General features: G+C 38.3%; 3 protein-coding genes across 4 annotated transcripts in view; 1 reads left to right on the forward strand and 2 right to left on the reverse strand.

The window, feature by feature from the left end:
• LOC128255949 (disintegrin and metalloproteinase domain-containing protein 12) overlaps nt 1-1,810 on the reverse strand; it is a 33,181-nt gene extending 31,371 nt beyond the window's left edge. Inside the window, exons 1-2 of one of the 2 annotated variants that reach the window (XM_052985884.1) lie at nt 1,704-1,784; nt 1,061-1,404 (exon numbers count right to left, since the gene is read on the reverse strand). In XM_052985884.1, the coding sequence (XP_052841844.1) occupies nt 1,061-1,175 (115 nt within the window). In that variant the 5' untranslated portion in view covers nt 1,176-1,404; nt 1,704-1,784. Of the gene's footprint in view, nt 1-1,060 lie in introns of both variants that reach the window. The other variant, XM_052985875.1, reaches the window with a different exon arrangement.
• A 1,283-nt stretch (nt 1,811-3,093) lies between these two features.
• Nucleotides 3,094-19,139, forward strand: LOC128256038 (leishmanolysin-like peptidase). The gene is made up of 9 exons (XM_052986083.1): nt 3,094-3,847; nt 13,779-13,921; nt 15,656-15,686; nt 15,751-15,833; nt 15,891-16,002; nt 16,405-16,790; nt 16,852-17,265; nt 17,485-17,777; nt 17,846-19,139. Exons 1-9 carry the CDS (start codon nt 3,719-3,721, stop codon nt 18,301-18,303), a joined length of 2,049 nt encoding a protein of 682 aa, XP_052842043.1. The 5' UTR covers nt 3,094-3,718; the 3' UTR covers nt 18,304-19,139.
• On the reverse strand, nt 9,182-11,545 carry LOC128256104 (uncharacterized). Its single transcript, XM_052986196.1, has 4 exons — nt 10,808-11,545; nt 10,607-10,747; nt 10,371-10,547; nt 9,182-10,311 (listed from the first exon to the last, which is right to left on the reverse strand). Exons 1-4 carry the CDS (start codon nt 10,871-10,873, stop codon nt 10,153-10,155), a joined length of 543 nt encoding a protein of 180 aa, XP_052842156.1. The 5' UTR covers nt 10,874-11,545; the 3' UTR covers nt 9,182-10,152.
• Nucleotides 19,140-19,170: the final 31 nt, after the last annotated feature.

A 19,170-nucleotide genomic window follows, 5' to 3' on the forward strand; every position in this document is an offset into this window, starting at 1 on the left:
GGGCAAATTGGCGGAGCACAGTGGTTTAACATTAAGGAGAGATCAGCTGATTTAAGCTAAATAATATATAAAATCTTCCAGTCAGAAATAAAAATGAATACAGTCATTTCTTTCTATCATTTTAATTTATTACTCAATATATTGTTTGTAAAGTAACATTTTCGCTACAATATTCTTCAAGGCAGAACAATCTCAAGATAAAAGTAAATAATTTGCAAAAACAAATAAAATTCAAAAATTAATGGAAGTAATTTAAGCCAATTGAAATTTAAATAGATGCAAGACTGTCAAGCGTATTTCTATCAAAATAAAAAAAAATTAATTTAGTTTAGAGGGGACTCACGTTAGTATTTATCTATTGTGAATTAAATGGTTATAGCTTATTTGTATATGGACTTGAAAGTAGCTCAACCCTAAATTGAATCACAAACTGGTAGCTTATCTAACTAATTTACTGATTCCATCGGTGGTGCCAACACTTGCTGAAATTGTTAGCTACACTTATTGCCAAAATCAATTTATCACATTCTTTTGCTGAGCTTTTTTAACCACTGTACTTGTGCGTGTTGGTTAGCTGAACTTGATTAGGCAACAAACAAGACTCGAGAGCCAAAAGGAATATTGATTGAAGTCGGCTTAGCCCCACCGTTACTAAATTTAAGTTATGGAAAAATTGGTAAAGCCAATGGGTAAAAGGGTAGTTTTTCAATTGATTTTTATTATTGTTTCTGAAATAATATATGTATGCATAATTACGCAAAATATTCTATAGTGACATCTGTTAATATTTTCGAGTTATGTTACCCTTTATAAAAGGTCTACCTTCCATCTGTCAAAAAAAGGGATGTCTTAATGACAAAATAATTAAGTAAATTTGATTTTAAGTTGTAATTTGTATGTTACAGTTTGGATCTTATTTGACTTTTAACTTTTTAACCCGAAATTGGTAACAACAACTAAAGTCCATTTTGGTAACTGTTGTTTTCTTTACTTGCACCTGTGGATTAGTGGGAACAAACATGGGTAGATTTTTCCCCACAGGACTTTTCCGGGAACTCACCTTTTGGCTTTTCTCCTGGCTGATGGAACGCCGTCGCTTCCGCCGGCTGGAAAATGTGTTGCGAGCATGTGTTGAGCAGCAGCAGCGGTAGCAAAAACAAATGCAAGTGCAACATCTTCAGATCGGTGCAATATATCCGATGTTGTTATTCTTGTTGTTGGGGGGCGATATTTGCTCTTTTGTCGGTGATAGTAAAATTTGTTGTTGCCGCGGGGCAATATGTGCTGACATCACATTTCCTGCTGCATATTTTGAAATTTTTTAGATTTGTGGCGCGGGATTGGGTATTTAAAAATCGTGAGATGATTTTTAGAGACTCTTATTTTTATTTAAAGAAAACCGGCCTATAAAACACAATAACAAAATCACGCGCAACAACAAACACAAGGCAGAATTTGCTGCTGCTATTTTAACGGTGTTGTGTTCTGTTTTGCTATCTGTTTGGCTCTCTCTCTTTTAGCCCCTCTCTTGTGCTTTGCAGAACTTTTGGCCTTCCTATTGGAATTTTCTAATCTGCGACGCGTTATTCACTCGCAAATCACACGTTATCTTTAATTCAAGCCTGGTATATATTCCGAGGTTGGGCATAATCGCATCAAGGACTGTTTTCCATTTATTTTTTGGGGGCTTTAATTCAATTTACTCTTGACTTAATCGCCAGCACACACACACTAGCAAACACTAACACACACGCGCGCGAGAGAAGAGAGCGACCGCGACACAACTTCAACCGTTGCAGAAAAATTTTGTTTTGAAAAGCAAAGTAGAGGTGGGGAAACACCGATTCCAATGTCGATGCCATCGATGTTTTTAAAATATCGGCGATATCGATGTTTGGCAGGGATTATCGATGTTTATCCGTCCATCTCTCTCTTTCTGTTAGTTCTACGTTACGCTAACATTTCGCTGTTAGTTAGACGTTCCGCTAACATTTCACTGCAAAACACAAGCCCGCCACAAGCACGCGTCATCCATGTTTTTAAAATATCAGTCCTATCGATGTTTGGCGGTGATTACCGATGTTTATGCCACTGTTAACTTCTCAATCCAGTTCTTGCACCCTTAGCCTGGTTCCACACTGTTTCTTGCACACTTTCTATTAAAATTAGTAACATCTGCTGAAATGCACTCAATATTTAACATTCATGTAAGAAATGAAAAAATTATTTTTAAAATTTGTACAAAATGCACTTTGATCATAGCACTGTCAGAAGTGTTTGCTATCCAAATTCCTAAATATAAAAGTTAATTTCTATTTGAGGTGGGAAGACATAGATGCTAATATTTATTAAATTTTTTTTTTTTAACATTGATGAAATATTTAAGCTTACCGCCAAAATGTTTCCCGCAATGCAATTAAAAGAACTCAAATTTAAAAGAGTAAGTAGAGACACACACCCTGACCCAATAATGAACCGCCAGTACAAGTTCGAGAAATTGGTAGTTCCAGATGGTGTGTTTAAAAAATATATATATTTCTGAATAAAATTAAAGTACTTCCAGTACCGGTCATGCTGCATGTTAAAATCGTTAATTTTGAAATCGCAAATCTGCATCTAGTTGTAAAGATAATTAATACTATACAGTTTGGGAGTCATGGGATTGGGATTCTTCACTTGTGGCTAAGCTATACATATATATATATACATATGTTTTGTTTGCAGTTTAAATTCGACAGAGCTTTCCTTCTGCTTATAACAACCAACTAAAATGTTAAATAAATTAATAATTTAATACATTTTTTTGCGGCTGTGTAAAAAACCTTTTTTTTGTCGTGTTAAATCTACAGATATCCCCAAAGTCCGTTTTCAGGATGTTTTCATATGGCCTTGCCGTGCCAAAATGGTTCTGATTAGTCCAAAGCAGTAGGCTTGGCACACTTAACAGGTTTTTAGTTCGTCGCAAATGAGTGGTTTTTTTAAATAAGCCCGCCAAAACAAAGTGACACACTAGCCATCCCGCTCTCCCGCAGCTGTTTGGCCAGCTGATCCGCATTCGTGCGTTAGCCAACACTAGATAACGATAGTTTTGCTTTCGATTTCGCCAATTCAATTTCAATCGCCAGCCAATTCGGACGTTTTTTCGCGTTATCAGCGTTTTCGTTTTGTGTTTTCGTCCGTTGTTCGCTAACCACCCTCGCCGGCGTCCCGCCCCACCCCCATTTTGCGCGTGTGTTTTTATTGTTTTGCTGAATGAAAAGGCCCGAATTTCCCCATTTTTGGGTGCCCACTGTGTCGAGTGTTTGCGGAGGCTGCGGAGAGTCCTACAGAATGCATTCGCTGCATGGACAGTTCATGAGAATTTGACATTTAAGTGCTGGTTTGTTTATGCTGAAGTTTTTTCGTTTTTTTTGGCGTGGGCTGAGATTGGCGGACACACCCACCCGAACATAAAAAGTAGTCCACAAACATACAAAGTGTGTTTGTATGTGTGAGTCAGTGAGTGAGAGGAAAGGGATACGAGCCGGTTTTCGCGAGTTAATTGACAAAGCAAACAGAGAAACAGCAAACATAGGCAAACAAAGAAAAGTAAACAAAGTTATGTTCCAAACAAATTGAAAGACCCGAGAGTCGTATTCGTATTCCTGTGGATGCGAGGGAGACCGCAATGATGCTCAATTCCCTATAATTAGCTTTTGTATCCCACACACCCCAAAAGATGGCCAAAACCCCCATGTTTCGGCCCCGCAACATGGCCAAATTCCTGGCAGCCCTTGGAATCTGCTTTTGGCTTCTCGTTTCGGCCACCGCTCACAACTGTCAGCATCAGCATCCCAAGGCCCACGAGGTGAGTCCACAACGAAGTTTAATCTTCCTGGCCCCAAAAACAAAAAACCCAGTGAAATGGCTATTTCCAGGACCCGATTTGGGAGGATATTCTACGTTCGTAGGCAAACATGTGCGGAATACTTTGAAAGGGATTTAACAACCGTAACAAAATCGATTTCAGCTTACTCGGTGTTTTATTGATGATTGATTTGTAAAGTGGATTTTCATGATGTTTTATATAAGTATTATTATAGGAATTTAACTGCTTACTATATAACGAAAGCGAATTCAGCTTGTATTCATCATGTATTCCCTAAACGAGTTTTTGAAAAGCTTTCAAATAGTTTGTTAGGCATTTTCTTTATTTAGTCGGTTTTGTTGAAACTGCAACTACTTAAAAAAATATATGTATGCATAGGCCGTCTTTGGGATTTATTCGATTATTGTTGAAAAAAGTTTGAAAACGCCCTTCGCCCTTCTGGCGAAAAATCCCTTCGTAAGCAGCTGCCAAAATCATTTTGGAAAAACGAAAGACGGAAAATCCCCCACAATAACAGAGTTTTGGGGTTTCGATTTTCTGGTTTCCAGCTTTTTGTCCGTGTCCTTTGCACTCATTAGAGCAAGCTCCTAATTGGTCCTGAATTCGCAGGAAGTTTATAATTGATTGGTTTTGCCATGGAAAGGCCTAATTAGTGCGGCACTCAGTAAAACACTGAAATTGCCGTTCTCATGATTCTACCATAGAAACTAAAAGTGAGACAATGATGGCAACCACAGCTTATTGACTAATTCCTTCCACTGGCTAATAATATGCGCATTCGAGATTCAGTCAATGCAATGTGGTTGCCAGGCAGGTGGTGCGGCTGCATATCAACAGGTTGGCGGTGGCAGGTAACTGGTGGTTACCAAACCGCCTCCACATGCACCACATCCAGCGGTCTAGTTAGGGTTTAATGTCAGACTCTGTCCGCCAACTTGTTGCTCTGGATGCTGCCGGGCTCTTGATTTTCTTTGGGTGCTTTTTGCTTACATTATACTGCTTTCCAATCAACGGCGTTTTAATTGGCGCGTCGCCATAAATAAAGGTCGCAGTCAATTGCGCAAAAGGGGGAAATTTACATGATTACTGGATCGAGTGCGGTACAGACATCCCTGGGTGGTTGCGATTTTAAGTAAACCGGTAATTTGCTATTTCCCAGAAATAAAATTAGACTTTCTGGGAAAAACGCGAAGAAAAATTATATTTCTGAGAATCAAATTTAGTTCTGCAAATTGGAAGCAAATAATTGAATGGATTGGCATTTAGTTTCAATGCGTTTTTTAAGGCTGAAGCTACATACACAAGTATACTCTTGAAAACACCTTTTTTCTGGGAATTAATTTTCTTTTGTCTTCGTTCAGAATTCAAAGCTTACAATTTTGCAAATGATAAATAAATTCCGAAACAAAATTTTATTAGAATATTTTTAATAGATTGGCAGCTACAAATTGTATGATACTGTAGCATATTTTGAATACAAATTTAAGAGAACTTTAAAAATGGGCAAACCTCTTTCTAAATACTAACTTGCTTTTGATATTTTAAAAAGCCATGAAAGTGTTGAAAAACTTTACAACCACAACGTCTTAATAAGCGAGTTACCACTTTGTCTTAACAAGTAAAAGTGAACTCGAACGGCGGGGGAAAATTAATTCAGCGACTCTCTGTCGATGGCTAACGATGCTGTCGAGGTCGCCCGGCGTGTAATTAATTGAATTATCTGTAACTTAAACTGTTATAAATGCAGAGAACAGTCAGCCAGATTTTGTCTCCCTGCCAACGGAATGTTCGCTCTGTCTGCCCAGTTTAATTTATCCTGTCAGGAACAGTGATTGCGAAGGAGGATTAGGACATAAATGCGGGCAGCGACCCCGAAAACGAAAACGAAACCCCCATACCCATCCAATCAAATACCGGTCCAATTGAAACCGAAGCACTCAATTGTAATTATACTTATATAAATTGAAGGAAGCTGCAATAACTGCGAGAACAAGGGCAATAACGTGTAAAATCCCCAAATTGAATGGTGTGTCACGTTGCCAGTGTGCGTGCCTGTCAGAGATGGCGCGCACTGTACTGGCCCTGTAAGCCGATAAACACGAACCCAGATTGCACTTTAAAGTTTAAATTTTAATAGAATATCATTGAAATCTGCAAACTGTTGCCAACTTTAATTAATTTTTTTTGCTTTTGTTACACTACTACTTTTTACTACTCAGTGTAAACCATTTTTGTTCGCAGCTATTCGCGAATTGGAGTACTGAGCCTGCAGCTAGACTAAATTGGATAAAGCATTTACATAGATCTCTTCAGTTACAATTTACTTACGTTCTACGTTTCTACATATTTGATTTAAGATCATGTTGAAATCATATTTTCTATACTGTTCAACACGAAATGCAAATGCAAATGCAATCATATCGCCGATTTGTTTTGCAAACATCTACATGTATTTCCATTTACATTTTAACTAGATACCTGTCTTTCCATACTTCTGCTTTTTTACCCCAACCATTGCTCACGATTAAATATTTATACTTGACGAAACAAACTTTAAAAAAACAAGTTTCTTTGTAGATAAACGGTTAGGACAGCCAAACAAGAAGCCAGTCACAAAACTTTGAAGCATCCTTGAAATGTGGCAGTGTAGAGGCAAAGGGAAACCTAATACAGACTTTCCTGCTTTTGCCAAGAAAATAGCGACTACAATACTAAGTGGCCAATTACGCACCATAGTTACACAGCTTCAATAGCAGCGCTTAACTTAATGTATTAAAAAAAAAATGAAATTATTGAACATTTTATTGCCTGTCTCAAATAATGGTTACTATGAAATTTGTGTTAGTAAGATTATACCAAAAAAGGGAATTAAAAATCCGATGACCTAACAAACGAAAAGTTAATTAAAACGAGTAGGAAGAACAATGGTTTTATAGCAAAATAAGTTTAGTGTAAACTCATAAATAAAAAAAACTGGAAACACATGTTTTTTTCATTTTCCCAAAAATGATTAAATTTAAGTTTATGTTCATGATTTATTTACCAGCATTTCCCTCATTTATAAAAAGCAATTAAAAATTTAAAGTTTGCAAATTAAAAAGTTTTAATTATTGTTTTTCTTTTCTCTAGAATGTCGAACTCTTTCATAACGATTGCAATTGCATTTGCCTCCCGTTTTTGTTATTAAATTTAAAGTAGTTACCATAGCAATGGCATAAAGAAGAGAATCAAATCTGTATTTATCTCTGGTGCGCGCAGGTTGGCGAAACGTTATTATTGAAAGGCAAATTTAGTTGGCCAAATTGACTAACGAATGTTTATAATGATGCCGCTTCAGGGCCATTAAGAGCTACTGTTTTGAAACATAACACCGACATCTGCCAGCGGGCTAGCAAGTGCCTTTTTGCAGAAACAGCTTTATTCCTAAGGTGATTGAGGTCACCGGGCAAGGTACTTGCATTTTTCCCCTTTAAAAGCCAGCATTTCGCTTCCATCTTCGTCATCTGCATTTGCAAACTGGCAGTACATTTTAGTTATATTCATTCTGCACTTCTGTAGTACAACATGCCATTTCAGGATTTCCAGGGGGAACGTGCTCTTAATTGAATCACAAACTAATTAAGCCTTGTTTTACTGATTCAAGCATTCAAATGTGGCGCCGCGTTCACACCTTCATAATAGTATTGTTCAGTATGAATTGTTTATTTGGGCTTTAATTCGACTACAATAATTTATTTGGTATTATTATTAATGAATTTAAACATGTGGCCGTGCTTCTGATTTCACACAATAATTCTGTATAAATCACATATTAGGGATTACCAATAATTTAATAAAACGTTACCTAAAAACGTGTGTTTATCTCGCAGAATGTATTGGTTTTAAATGACTGATATAATTAATGTGAGTTTTGAATAAATAATTGCAAAAATTGCAATTAAAATTACATATTCTTTCATTCTACTCTTTCATCACGCTTTATTCTTAATGGATGCAAAAACATTTAAGAATTTTAAAAATGGCGCTTTACAAAGAGATTATTGTACACGATTTTATTATTATATAAATATGTATTGCATCTGACAATATGTACATGACATTCTGTGCAGCTTTCGACACATTCACTCGCTTGAATTTTACATTTAATTTTATTGAAAAAGCAACCAATGATTTCATGTAACTGTTAGTGCCAGTTAATGCAATTATTCAATTGGCTAGACTATCATCCCAGGAGAACTCATTCAATTAACTTGACTTTGCGGCGTAAATTGTGCCACTCGAATAGCTGCTGATCCGGGCGTTCAGCTGGTGCTAAAGTGCCTTAGATTAGCTGCAGTTCATAATTTCAATTAAGTAACACACAGTTTTTTTTTTTGCGGTCAAACTGTGAGGTAACGAACGAATTGAGTAAAAATAATCAGCAGTCGGCGAACTGATGAGTCAGACAAAGACGGACCGAAACAAGAGCAAGGCGAAAGAGCCAACCAAGTGGCACAGCATGCAAAGTGGCCATCGGCAAAACCCGGCTCAGAAACTATTATACAAAAATAAAAATTGGTAAGCTGGAAAAGAGCAAAACTGCTCGGGAGAATCCAAGAGTGAGAGTGGTGGGCAAACGAAAGTGAAAGCCCCTATACAAACGCTCAGTTGAAAGCCGCGACTTCGATTGATCTGCCGAACTTGAGCGAGCGTTGAACGCAGGTGGCAGCCATCGGAAAATTACACTTAGACAAATACTTACAAGGCTGTTATTCTATAAATACAATGTTTCTTAAAACTTCATCAGTTTTTTTTAATAAATTTGATAGATTTAAGTTATTTTGCAAAGTTAAAAGTGCCCAATCTAAAAATTATGTTACTAAAATAGGGATCAAGGTTGACTTTTATGGAAGCTGTATTGTTTTTCTATTTTTATGAATAGCTTCATGAATATTGATAATATCTTTTTTTGCCAAAATACGCAGTCCTAAAATTAGGTTATTGAAAAGGGGAACAAAGCTGAATATGTTATTTGATATAAACACAACATGATATTTATGGAAATTTCATTGTGGTTTCGATTCAATAACAGCATTAATATTTATTATCATTGAATAATTTAACATATTTATTGTCATTGAATAATTTATCATACCATGGTATTTGATTGATTTATTTCAAGAAATTCAAAGGTGTTTTAGCGTTAATCTAAAGTTTTTTGCATTTAAACTTTAGATTGCGCCCATCTTTATTTTTTAATTCATTCATTCAATTAAGTTTAAATTAAAATTGATTGTATAAATATTTTTATAAGCTGGCAATAAAATTGTACATGTTGCCCTGGCTGTAAACAAACACATTATATCCCAAAAAACACTTACAATTTTATGATTTTCGTATCCGATTTTACATACTTGGCTAATGATGTTTCTAATTTTCCTAGCCGTAAAATATTTTTTTTCTCTCTGCAATACTGTTGTGCGGAAGAGAGTGTAAACGGGTGAAGACGCATAAATGTTGTCAGTTACGGATTGGTTAGCGATTGGCAGACAGAGTGACTGCCTCCGAGCCAGAGACAGACGTAAATAATTACTCAACCACCATCGATGATCGATTCCCGCGCCCAAATTAGCATGCGCAACTGGACAAACCGCGTTGGCGCTTCGTAATCCCGATCTCCAGCCAAATCTCCCCTCTATTCGCCTAAAGCAAACGTGCGTGGCTTGCAGTTGGCCATTTATGACAGCTTTTTCAGCCGTCTCTTATTTGTTTGGCTCTAAAAGTAAATACGGGAGGTAATCAGGCAGGAGCAGGCGCAGCCGACTGTGGCCAAAACGAACATTTCTCTTTGCTTTTCTTGGCCGTGCTTCGCTTTTGTTTTTTTTTTTTTTTTTGAATTGCTACCATTTTTGCCTTAAACGTGAGTCGCATGGCCAAAGCTGGACACGCTCGAATGTGGCCCACAAACCGAAAAAATTTGTTTGCCACTCGCAAATATCTGTGTTAGTATGCAAGCCGGTTGAGCATTACGTCTTATCACCGATTGAATAAGCCCATGTGCATACCGGCGATGCTTAGAAAGTGTGGCCAAAAAAATATGGAAAAATTGGATCTTATCAAAGCAACGATTATTCCATCATTTGGTAGAATTTCCTATCAAAAATATATTACTGAGTTAATTTTTAAAAGAGAGTAAGGAAATGCACTTCATATGTGTAAGGAAATTGTTTTTATTTACACTATTATCATTCCCAATATCGCTTTATTACAGCAGATTTATAATTTTGTTTACTACACTGATAATATTATTTGAAAAATAAAACAGATCCATTTATTTTCAATGTGGTGACTTTGTTGATGTACCATGTTGTTTGTAGCCCGTACTGACCATGGTCTACTGGAAATTTGGCTATTACTCCATCTTCGTCCGGACTCCAATGCCAAAGACGCATCTCTGTCCCAACCTTTAAAGGAATGGAATTAATTTATTTAACAATGATAGATGTTTTTATGCCACGCTTACCAAGTATGGACAGGTGTGATTCACATTTGTAAATGGCTTTAGAAATGAATATATAAGATTTGGAATAAAAAACTTCCTTCGGTTTTTAAAGAATTGGCAAATATCCATTCTCATATCGTACAAAAAGGGATGCCAACCGCCAATTTCGCGTTTAACCATCCTAAAATGGATCTCAAACTAGGGCAGAAATTACTTTTAGTTGCTTCTGGTTAACAGGTATTTTGGTTTCAAATTACCTCTGTTATGGTCTTATTCAGAATCGCTTCAATGTTGATCATATTGTGCTTCCGATCGATTGCCTTGATCAGGCACTGCTTTACATAACCCATCTCTGGAGCAAGAATATCGCACTTTAGTGAATTAAACTTGTAGGAACCCTTGACATGCAAAAATCTTAGTTTTACTAAATAGTTTCTTAGAAATTGAAAAAAACTCACATGAATATAGCTCAGGTTATAAAGTATCCAAGATAAGCAAAAATAAAAACCTTGTGCTCTGATCATTATATGGTTTACTCTGAAATTTTTTTGGTCCGTTCGCAATAATAGTATATTGATTTCATTTTAATTATTTGTAATTGTTGATGACATTAGCCTGATTTAACATTATCGTCCAAAATAAAGAAACTGTTTTAAAACTGTTAATTATTTTTATTGCAAAGCTTTCACGATATGGGCATTCGTGATTGACGATTGAAAACGTTTTAAAAACGACTATATAAAGACTGGATGAAAGGAACTTTCTGCTACGCTTAACTTAAATAATATCTAATATGTAAAAATTAGCTTTTAAATCTTTAGACAGGTAAATCTCACTCACTTGGCTTAAAAAATTACAAATAAACACAAATAAACAGCTTGTGCTCAGAACTTGTAATGGCTCAGTACTAAACGCTGTTTTTTTGGTTTTGCAATGTATATTAGGCCGGATATTTGTTTTTCTGTTAATAATGGTTAATGGTTAATTACATTTTGCCTGATTTATATTTTTAGTATTGTGAAGAAAAACAGTTACATTGAGCAATACAAAGCCTAGGACAGAAGAAAACTTCGCCAAGCCAAAGTTTTAATACCCTTGCAGACTTTGCCGAAATTGCTAAAATTGCATAAGTAGCGAGAAGAATAACAAAAGTGTAACAAATATACCTATGTAGGCTTTAAGATATAGACGTCCGATCGCTGCTTTCTTAGACGTTGAAAATAAACTCACTTGAATATAACTGTTTGAGTAAGTTATTAAATATTACTTATCCATTTTACGTCCTCGTGTAAAAAAATTCTGTGCTAAATAAATTATGTAATAAATAGTCGGTCTATAAATTTATAATATATTTATAAATATAAATAAAGTTTTAAATCTTGTCTGTTAATGAAAGCTGTCCATTGAACTGTTAACGGTTCGCATAACAATGCATTTGGGTTGCATTAATGCCCCACAAATATTGACCCCGCCATAACTCGAATTCCCCCTCCTTTCGAATCCACTCCCCTCTAATGACAGCTAAGCCATCGAGCTGCCCGTCTAAATGCTTTTGTGCGTCATCGTCTTTCACCTGCCAAAGCCAAACGTTTCGCAGATGATTTGTAATTTGTGCGGTTTTTCAAATGCTTTTTCAATGCACTCAACCGCAACAACTTATGGGGTTTTGGGGGGATAATGCTCCCATCTGGGCACGATCAATGTGAAGATCGTACATTTTGTTGGTTATTTTTTTTGAAGGCTTTTGTCACGATTATAGCCGGCTTTAAAGATGTATGTATATCTTTAATGGTTTATGTATACTTTACTTACCTTAATAGCACATGACTTTAGCAGGGCGTTGCCTATGAGGGCAATTTCGATGACGATATAGCAAACTATCCATGATCGTGACACAAAATATAATAACAGATGGCTAATCTTTACGTTTACAGAAAACCATATAATAACATTGTACTTACGTAAAAGTTTACCGAACTGTATTATTGAAATTATCTCCTAATTAGTATAATAATGTTTTAAGAAATCTTTTTTTCTTAGCTCTAAAATTTTGAGATATTTTTTATTTTCTTGAATAATTTAAAATTGTAAGCCGCAGCTTGGAATTAAGCTTGTAAGCCACTGTGCAAGATACTCGTTAATTATTATTATTTTGGTTAAATTCATAAAATTTTGAGCTCAATTTATATGTTTAATAAACAATGATTTTTAGAAAAAATTTAACGAAACAATGACAAACAGATATTGCCACGTTGCCGGCTGATCCCTAGTCATTAGAGCTTCGATGACTTTGATGGGTGCGAGATAAATCTCGAGATCGAGTCGAAGCCCGTGGCACTTCAGCGGAACCCCACCACTCTTTGCTTAGCTCATTTCAATGCCAAACTCTTTTGTCAGACGGCGACTGCCACAACTATTGTTGTTCTTGGATAAATAGGAATGTTTTTTCTACGTGTTCGTGCAGGTGTCTAACTTTGCCATTTACCGGCGGTTACAGCCCATACTTGGGTACTGAGAACACCTAGCGAATCACTTCCCACGATGGGGGACATTTGCTGGTCCATTAATTAAGGCAGCTAAGCTGTCTGCCAATTCATTTCTAGAGTGCAAATTAGCTTTATTATAATTTCAATTGCCAACGTCGTCGTTTGCCACTGCCTTTCACTCCGTCTGGCTGGCTTTTCTTTCATATATGATGGGCACTCTTTGATGACAGCAAAGACACTTTCGTTTTCATGCCCCACTCCCCGGAGACTTGTCGAGCAGCAAGAACCTTTTAAGACCGCTTTCCGGACAGACATTTGCTTTCAATGTACACATATTTGATGAGCATATATTTAGCCGCACCCGCACTCAAGCGCATATCCGATATGGCGGCGACAATTTATGCTGATGAGTGTCAAGTGCCTTGTCTGTCTGTCTGTCTGTCTGTCTGTCTGCGGATTATCTGCGGATAAAGGCCGCTGTGCCATACATATGCAAGTAAGACATCTAATTTATTCCTAATAATTGGCACAGATTGCACAATGCGACCGCAGAGTACAATAATAACGAAACAATGGCAGCGCCGAAACAACGGGCTAAATAAAACCCAAAACAAAATAACCAGCCCCACAAATCATTGACATTTCCATGTGCCAATCGTTCGACATTTTGGCGGGCAATTTAAAATTAATTTCCCTGCAATTTGCGCAGACCAATTACCGCCGTGGAACTGCCTTTTTGTGTGGCCTTTGTCTGACTACATGTCGTCATTTAATAGTTAACAACGAAATTTCGCTTTCGTTTAAGCTCCGCTGAGTGATTTCTTGATTTCTTCGTCTTCGCCTTCGCCTTCGTCACCGTTTACTCTCCCTTTCCTTTACTTTCCGGCTCTATCGCGATCTACTATCCATCGGCCTCATCATCCATCCATCTTTCGTTTTATAGGTCGTCCATGGCGTGCGCATCCAACTGGCTGATAGCGAAGATGACTCCGCCGGAGAGGCAGCCAGGCATAGCGTGCGCCGGCGCAGCGTTGCCGCCGACCAGCCGCTGCGGATTCTGCTCGTCTACGACGACTCCGTCTACAGGTGAGTGCCGGATACACTCTGGAAAATTATAAGCCAAAATCAACACATTTTCAAATCTGTTTATAAGAAACATTTAAGTTGGTTTAGTATAGTATAATATCATGTATATCATATTCTCGGGATTTCTAATATCTTAAACTTTACTGTGAAAAAATAGCTTTTATTTTAACCCTCATATGCGAATTGTTATTAGAAAAGTTTACAATAACATTAAAGTTTAAATTTATTATATTTTTTTACAAAATATGTTTTAATAAATTGTATTAATTATTTCGTTTTAAACTTATACCTAGACACTTCATATATGTAAATTGGTTTACTCCTTTCATCCGCAGTGTTGCCTTTTTTATACCATGCACACTTATTCCAAGATTTGTGTGTAGATTTAATTTAAAAAACATTAATGAAGCTCTATATACACAAGCCAACAGTATAAGAAAATAAATAATAAATTTTTAAACATACATTTTTACCAATAAAAACTTAATAGTCATAAAATTCTCAAAAAAAAAGTTATAAAAAATCGACTTTTTGCCAGTGTGCTCCAGCTCTGAAAATTTGCTTTAATTGGACTTTAATGGCAGCCAGCCAAGCAGACAGAAAAACAGTTTACAATTTGACTTGGCCGAATGTCAAGTTAACATAGAGCCGCGCAAAAGCGAGTAAACAACTCACTCTTCCGACCGCTTTGCTTTGGCCACGCACCGTTACGGCCGCTCCGGGTTGGGTAACAATATATGTACCTCAGGCCCGAATCGGTTGGCCATGTGTGCGCAATTTGTCCAAATCAACGCAGTGAACCGAGGTGTCTCCTAAGGTTGGCCATCGATTGCTCCATCCACATGGTCAAATGACCAAATGGTCACTGGAACTGGCCAGATCGCCCCACAGACAGTTAGTTCGGATCGATCCGCCCGATCGATTGGCGAGCAATGGCTGCGGACAAGGTCAACAGGAAAGCGGAGAGTTGACTTGACTTGCCTTTAATTTTGGGTTTCGGTTTCAATTCGATGAATTATTTAGCCGTGATTAAGTGACTCAAACAGGTGCTAACAGGTACACAATTACCTGGTCTGAGTGTCAGGCAGTTGACCTTCGCGTAAAAATGCTTTCGTTTGGGAATTCACAATTTGTAATTGATTACAAGTATTTGTTCACTGTAAGCCCAATGAATAGGATTTTATTTATCTACATATTGTAATTTAATTTGCTGCTTATTTACACATCAGCTCTAAGCCGAATTTGGATTTACAACTTCTTAGTTTTAGATCTGCATTTAAGGGAACTTAAATCGAATTTTGAACGCCTACATATTTCACTCATGATTAATTTTAGTAATTTAGCAACTACACATCTGTTCGGCCTTCAAAGATAATTACATTATATACAATTTAATATCTTAGTCACTTTCAGCTATTGAATAAGTGTTTCCTAGGATACCAATAACTCTCGAAAAACAAGCTTCAATAGCGACACCAAATACATGCCTTAACCTTTTTTATTACGGCTTTTCTGGCTTATCAACAACACGAAATTGACTTCTCACATTTCCCAGAAATCCATCACCACATCTTAACAATAACGCCTTAGCGACAACCACAGCTTTGGAAGTGGGCACCGCCCTTATCCAAAGAGATGCTAATAAACAAAACACTGCCCTTCTCCTTCTCCTTTTCCCTGAAGTTCTAATGAACAAAACTATTTTCTTTTTGTTTTATGCTCGTCACCTGCCAGGTTGGAAGAGGAGAAATTTAATTTGATAAATGTGAGTTGACATTTCTGGTTTTCATGGCTACTGAGATGAAGACTTTGCTTGAACCCCTTTTCAGGACACCGTACTACCGGAAGCCGTGCAGTTCTGGGAACAGGCCCTGATGGTGCGAGAGACCAAGGGCGTCATTCGCCTCAATAGGTAAGCTCGCCCTCAAAGAAAACCTCCAACTTTTAATTATTAATAACGGAATTTCAGGAAATGCGACAGCACCCAGGTGTACGTGAAGAATGGCCACACCCACTGCATCGACCACTGCAAGGCGACGACCATGTGCGGCGAGGTGCAGGTGCCCAACGAGCACTTGGATGTAAGTATCCTTACAAAACTTTTCTCGAGCTCCATTCAAGTCCAGCCATAGAAAATTCTTGTGATAACCGCACCCTACTCGGCTCGTAACGCTTTGTTTTTAAGAAAGGCCTTGAGTGAAATAAATGCAGCTACACAAAATTTGTACATGCTGGTAAAATAAAAAACTGGTTTAGGCAAACCATGAGCAATTGCAGGTTTGATCACTGGTCTCTTAAATAACTGAATGCTTTCAAAACACCTTTAAGCTAAATTGCATTGTTTTAAAACGAAAGAAAACAAAAAATATTATTAAACGCCATACAAAAATTTTAAATAGATATAATTTGGTTTTGCATTTCATTTCGTATTAAGCAATATAATTATAAGTTAGTTATTAGTTATTAATTGATTTAATTGACAGGTCTGTCGCGTCTGCAATGCCACTGGCCAGAACTGTCGCATCGATAGCAATACTCAGCCGGGAGATGGAATCGAGAACGCGGACTTTGTATTTTACGTGTCGGCTAGACAAACCCAGCGTTGCTTCAAGGGTCTGACGGTGGCCTATGCGGCCCATTGTCAGCAGGAGGCGGCTCTGGACCGTCCGATCGCCGGACATGCCAATCTCTGTCCGGAGAGCATTAGCACCAAGCCGCAGGAGCTGCAGACGCTGATCTCCACCGTTAAGCACGAGATCCTGCATGCACTGGGCTTCTCCGTAAGCCTGTACGCTTTCTTCAGAGACGACGAAGGGAAACCCCGGACGCCGCGAAAGTCGGATACTGGCAAGCCGTACCTAAATGAAAAGTAAGCAATCGAAGAACGCATAAACAGTATGTTTGAGATTAATCCACAAATCCACTCGCAGATTGCAGATCCATCAGTGGAGCAACGAGACCATCCGCAAGGTGGTGCGAGAGAACTGGTCTGTGCGTGGTGGCCATGTCAACAAGGTCTTGGACATGATGGTCACTCCGCGCGTAACTGCGGAGGTCCGGGCCCACTTCAACTGCAATAAGCTGGAGGGCGCCGAGCTGGAGGATCAGGGCGGCGAGGGCACCGCCCTGACCCACTGGGAAAAACGCATCCTCGAAAACGAGGCCATGACTGGCACGCACACACAGTCGCCGGTCTTCTCGCGCATCACCCTTGCCCTGATGGAGGACTCCGGCTGGTATCGGGCCAACTACTCCATGGCCACGCCCCTCACCTGGGGAAAGGGGCTGGGATGTGCGTTCGCCATGCGCAGCTGCAAGGATTGGATTCAGTTAAACCATGCCAGGTAAGAGAAGGGGTCTGCAACGTAAGCAAGCCTTTATATTAATTGCAAAAATTATTATTATTAGGGTGTTAATTGTAAGCACATATAATAATGCTTTAGAATTTGCATATAGAATTTAGTTTTATATAATTTTGTGCAAATAAACATGCTTATCTTGTGGCCATTGCTTCCATTTTACTTGTAAATGATGATCATAATTCTTTTGTTCAATTTATAAAGGGGTCGCTCCATACATCCATTCTGCTCGAAAGTCAAGCAGGATCCACTCCAAACCGAGTGCACTGACGATCGCAACTCGGTGGCGCTGTGCAATCTCATCCGCCATGATTTCGAGCTGCCCAAGGGCTACCAGAACTTCGACAGTCTGAATCATGTGAAGGATGGTGAAGAGGGATTCTACGGCGGATCCGTTTCCCTGGCCGACCACTGTCCCTACATCCAGGAGTTTACTTGGCGCAGCAAGAATGTGATAGTGCGGGGATCGCACTGTCGCTTCACGGAGAATAATCCAAGTAAACATTTAAATTCTTACCCTAATTTATGGCCTTAATAACCCACTATTCTTAATCTCCCCTTCCAGAGCCTGAGAAGAACTTTGCTTTGGAGAGCTATGGCGAGGGAGCCAAGTGCTTCGACCACAGCGAGTCCATGTGGGAGGAGCGATCCTGCCATCAGACGCGCGAGTGGCAGCACTGGGGCAGTGGCTGCTACAAGTACGACTGCTTCGATGGGCGGCTGCACATCCTGGTGGGCAACTACAGCTACAAGTGCTCCTTTCCCGGACAGAAGCTATCCATTCGGATTGCGGCCAACGGATGGCTGCACAAGGGGGCGATCATGTGTCCGCCGTGTCACGAACTCTGCGGATCCCAGTTCGCTGCCCAGGGAAAGCAGTGTCGACCGGGCGAGGAGGCGGACCCGCTCAACAAGTACCCGCGCGACGTCCTCGCCTGTGGAGCGGCCAGCGAGGTCTCATGTTCCGTGGCCATAATCGCCGCTGCTCTCCTGCTCTTCGGCCTGCGGTGGGGATTAAGTTAGGCTGGCCAAGATGCAGGGTGCGGTTTTACTTGCGCTTTATATGTATTTAGTGAAATTTGTAAATTTTAGCTCTACCAAATAAGCTCAACTTGTCTAAATGTAGGTCGATTGTAAGTGTAATACTCCGAAAAGTTGAGTGGGTCGATTTTTAAAAAGAAATTTAGCTGCAAACGTAATCTTTGGACAATTTTGTAGTATTTTACTTGATCCATAAAATGTTTAACTTTTTCAAAATATTTAAATGTTTCCTCCTTTTCCTCAAAATGTTTCAAATTATGCTCAAATTTTAGCTAGCTAAAATACTGTCCTAAGATTACTATTTGTAGCTTGAGTTTTCCTATTTTTGCTTATATTCGTACAAATTGACCCCTCCTACCAAACATATAGGTATATAAGCGTAATTCTATTTTGTCCATCCCAAAATGTGATCTTTTTTAAGTGTGTCCTCGGATTCTACCTCCATTTTGAAATATTGGCTTCATATAACCAATCACTTCAACGTGGAGTTTCCAAAGACAGTTCTATGTTTCTTAAATACTGATCTGTACATTCCAAAGCCTATTGCGAACAATATTTGATATTCGGGACGGTGGCGTTTGGCAGTTCCACTTGCGTGTTGTTAAATTCTTTGTTATTTATTATGAATATGGTTTTCGAAATTTGTTGATTGCCTTGTGATTTATATTTGATTAGTTTCGCCTAAGTTCAATATGTTTTTCCATTTCAGCTGCCTATCAAGCATTTAAGATTTGTAAACTCAACCCTCGGTTTGTAATCTAGATTTTAAGAACCTAAACTTGAAATGTGAATAAACCAAGAGACCCTTTTAATCGCAAGTTTTAAAGTAGTTATTAAATAAAGTTTATT

This window comes from Drosophila gunungcola, chromosome 3R, assembly GCF_025200985.1.
Source record: "Drosophila gunungcola strain Sukarami chromosome 3R, Dgunungcola_SK_2, whole genome shotgun sequence".
Taxonomy (NCBI): domain Eukaryota; kingdom Metazoa; phylum Arthropoda; class Insecta; order Diptera; family Drosophilidae; genus Drosophila; species Drosophila gunungcola.

Coding starts and splice junctions, on each gene's coding strand:
- LOC128256038 (XM_052986083.1), top strand. CDS start 3,719: ATGGCCAAAACCCCCATGTTTCGGCCCCGCAACATGGCCAAATTCCTG. Junction 3,848..13,778: donor AGCATCCCAAGGCCCACGAG/GTGAGTCCACAA, acceptor TTCGTTTTATAG/GTCGTCCATGGCGTGCGCAT. Junction 13,922..15,655: donor TACGACGACTCCGTCTACAG/GTGAGTGCCGGA, acceptor GTCACCTGCCAG/GTTGGAAGAGGAGAAATTTA.
- LOC128256104 (XM_052986196.1), bottom strand. CDS start 10,873: ATGATCAGAGCACAAGGTTTTTATTTTTGCTTATCTTGGATACTTTAT. Junction 10,748..10,807: donor ATAACCTGAGCTATATTCAT/GTGAGTTTTTTT, acceptor TTGCATGTCAAG/GGTTCCTACAAGTTTAATTC. Junction 10,312..10,370: donor ATCACACCTGTCCATACTTG/GTAAGCGTGGCA, acceptor ATTCCTTTAAAG/GTTGGGACAGAGATGCGTCT.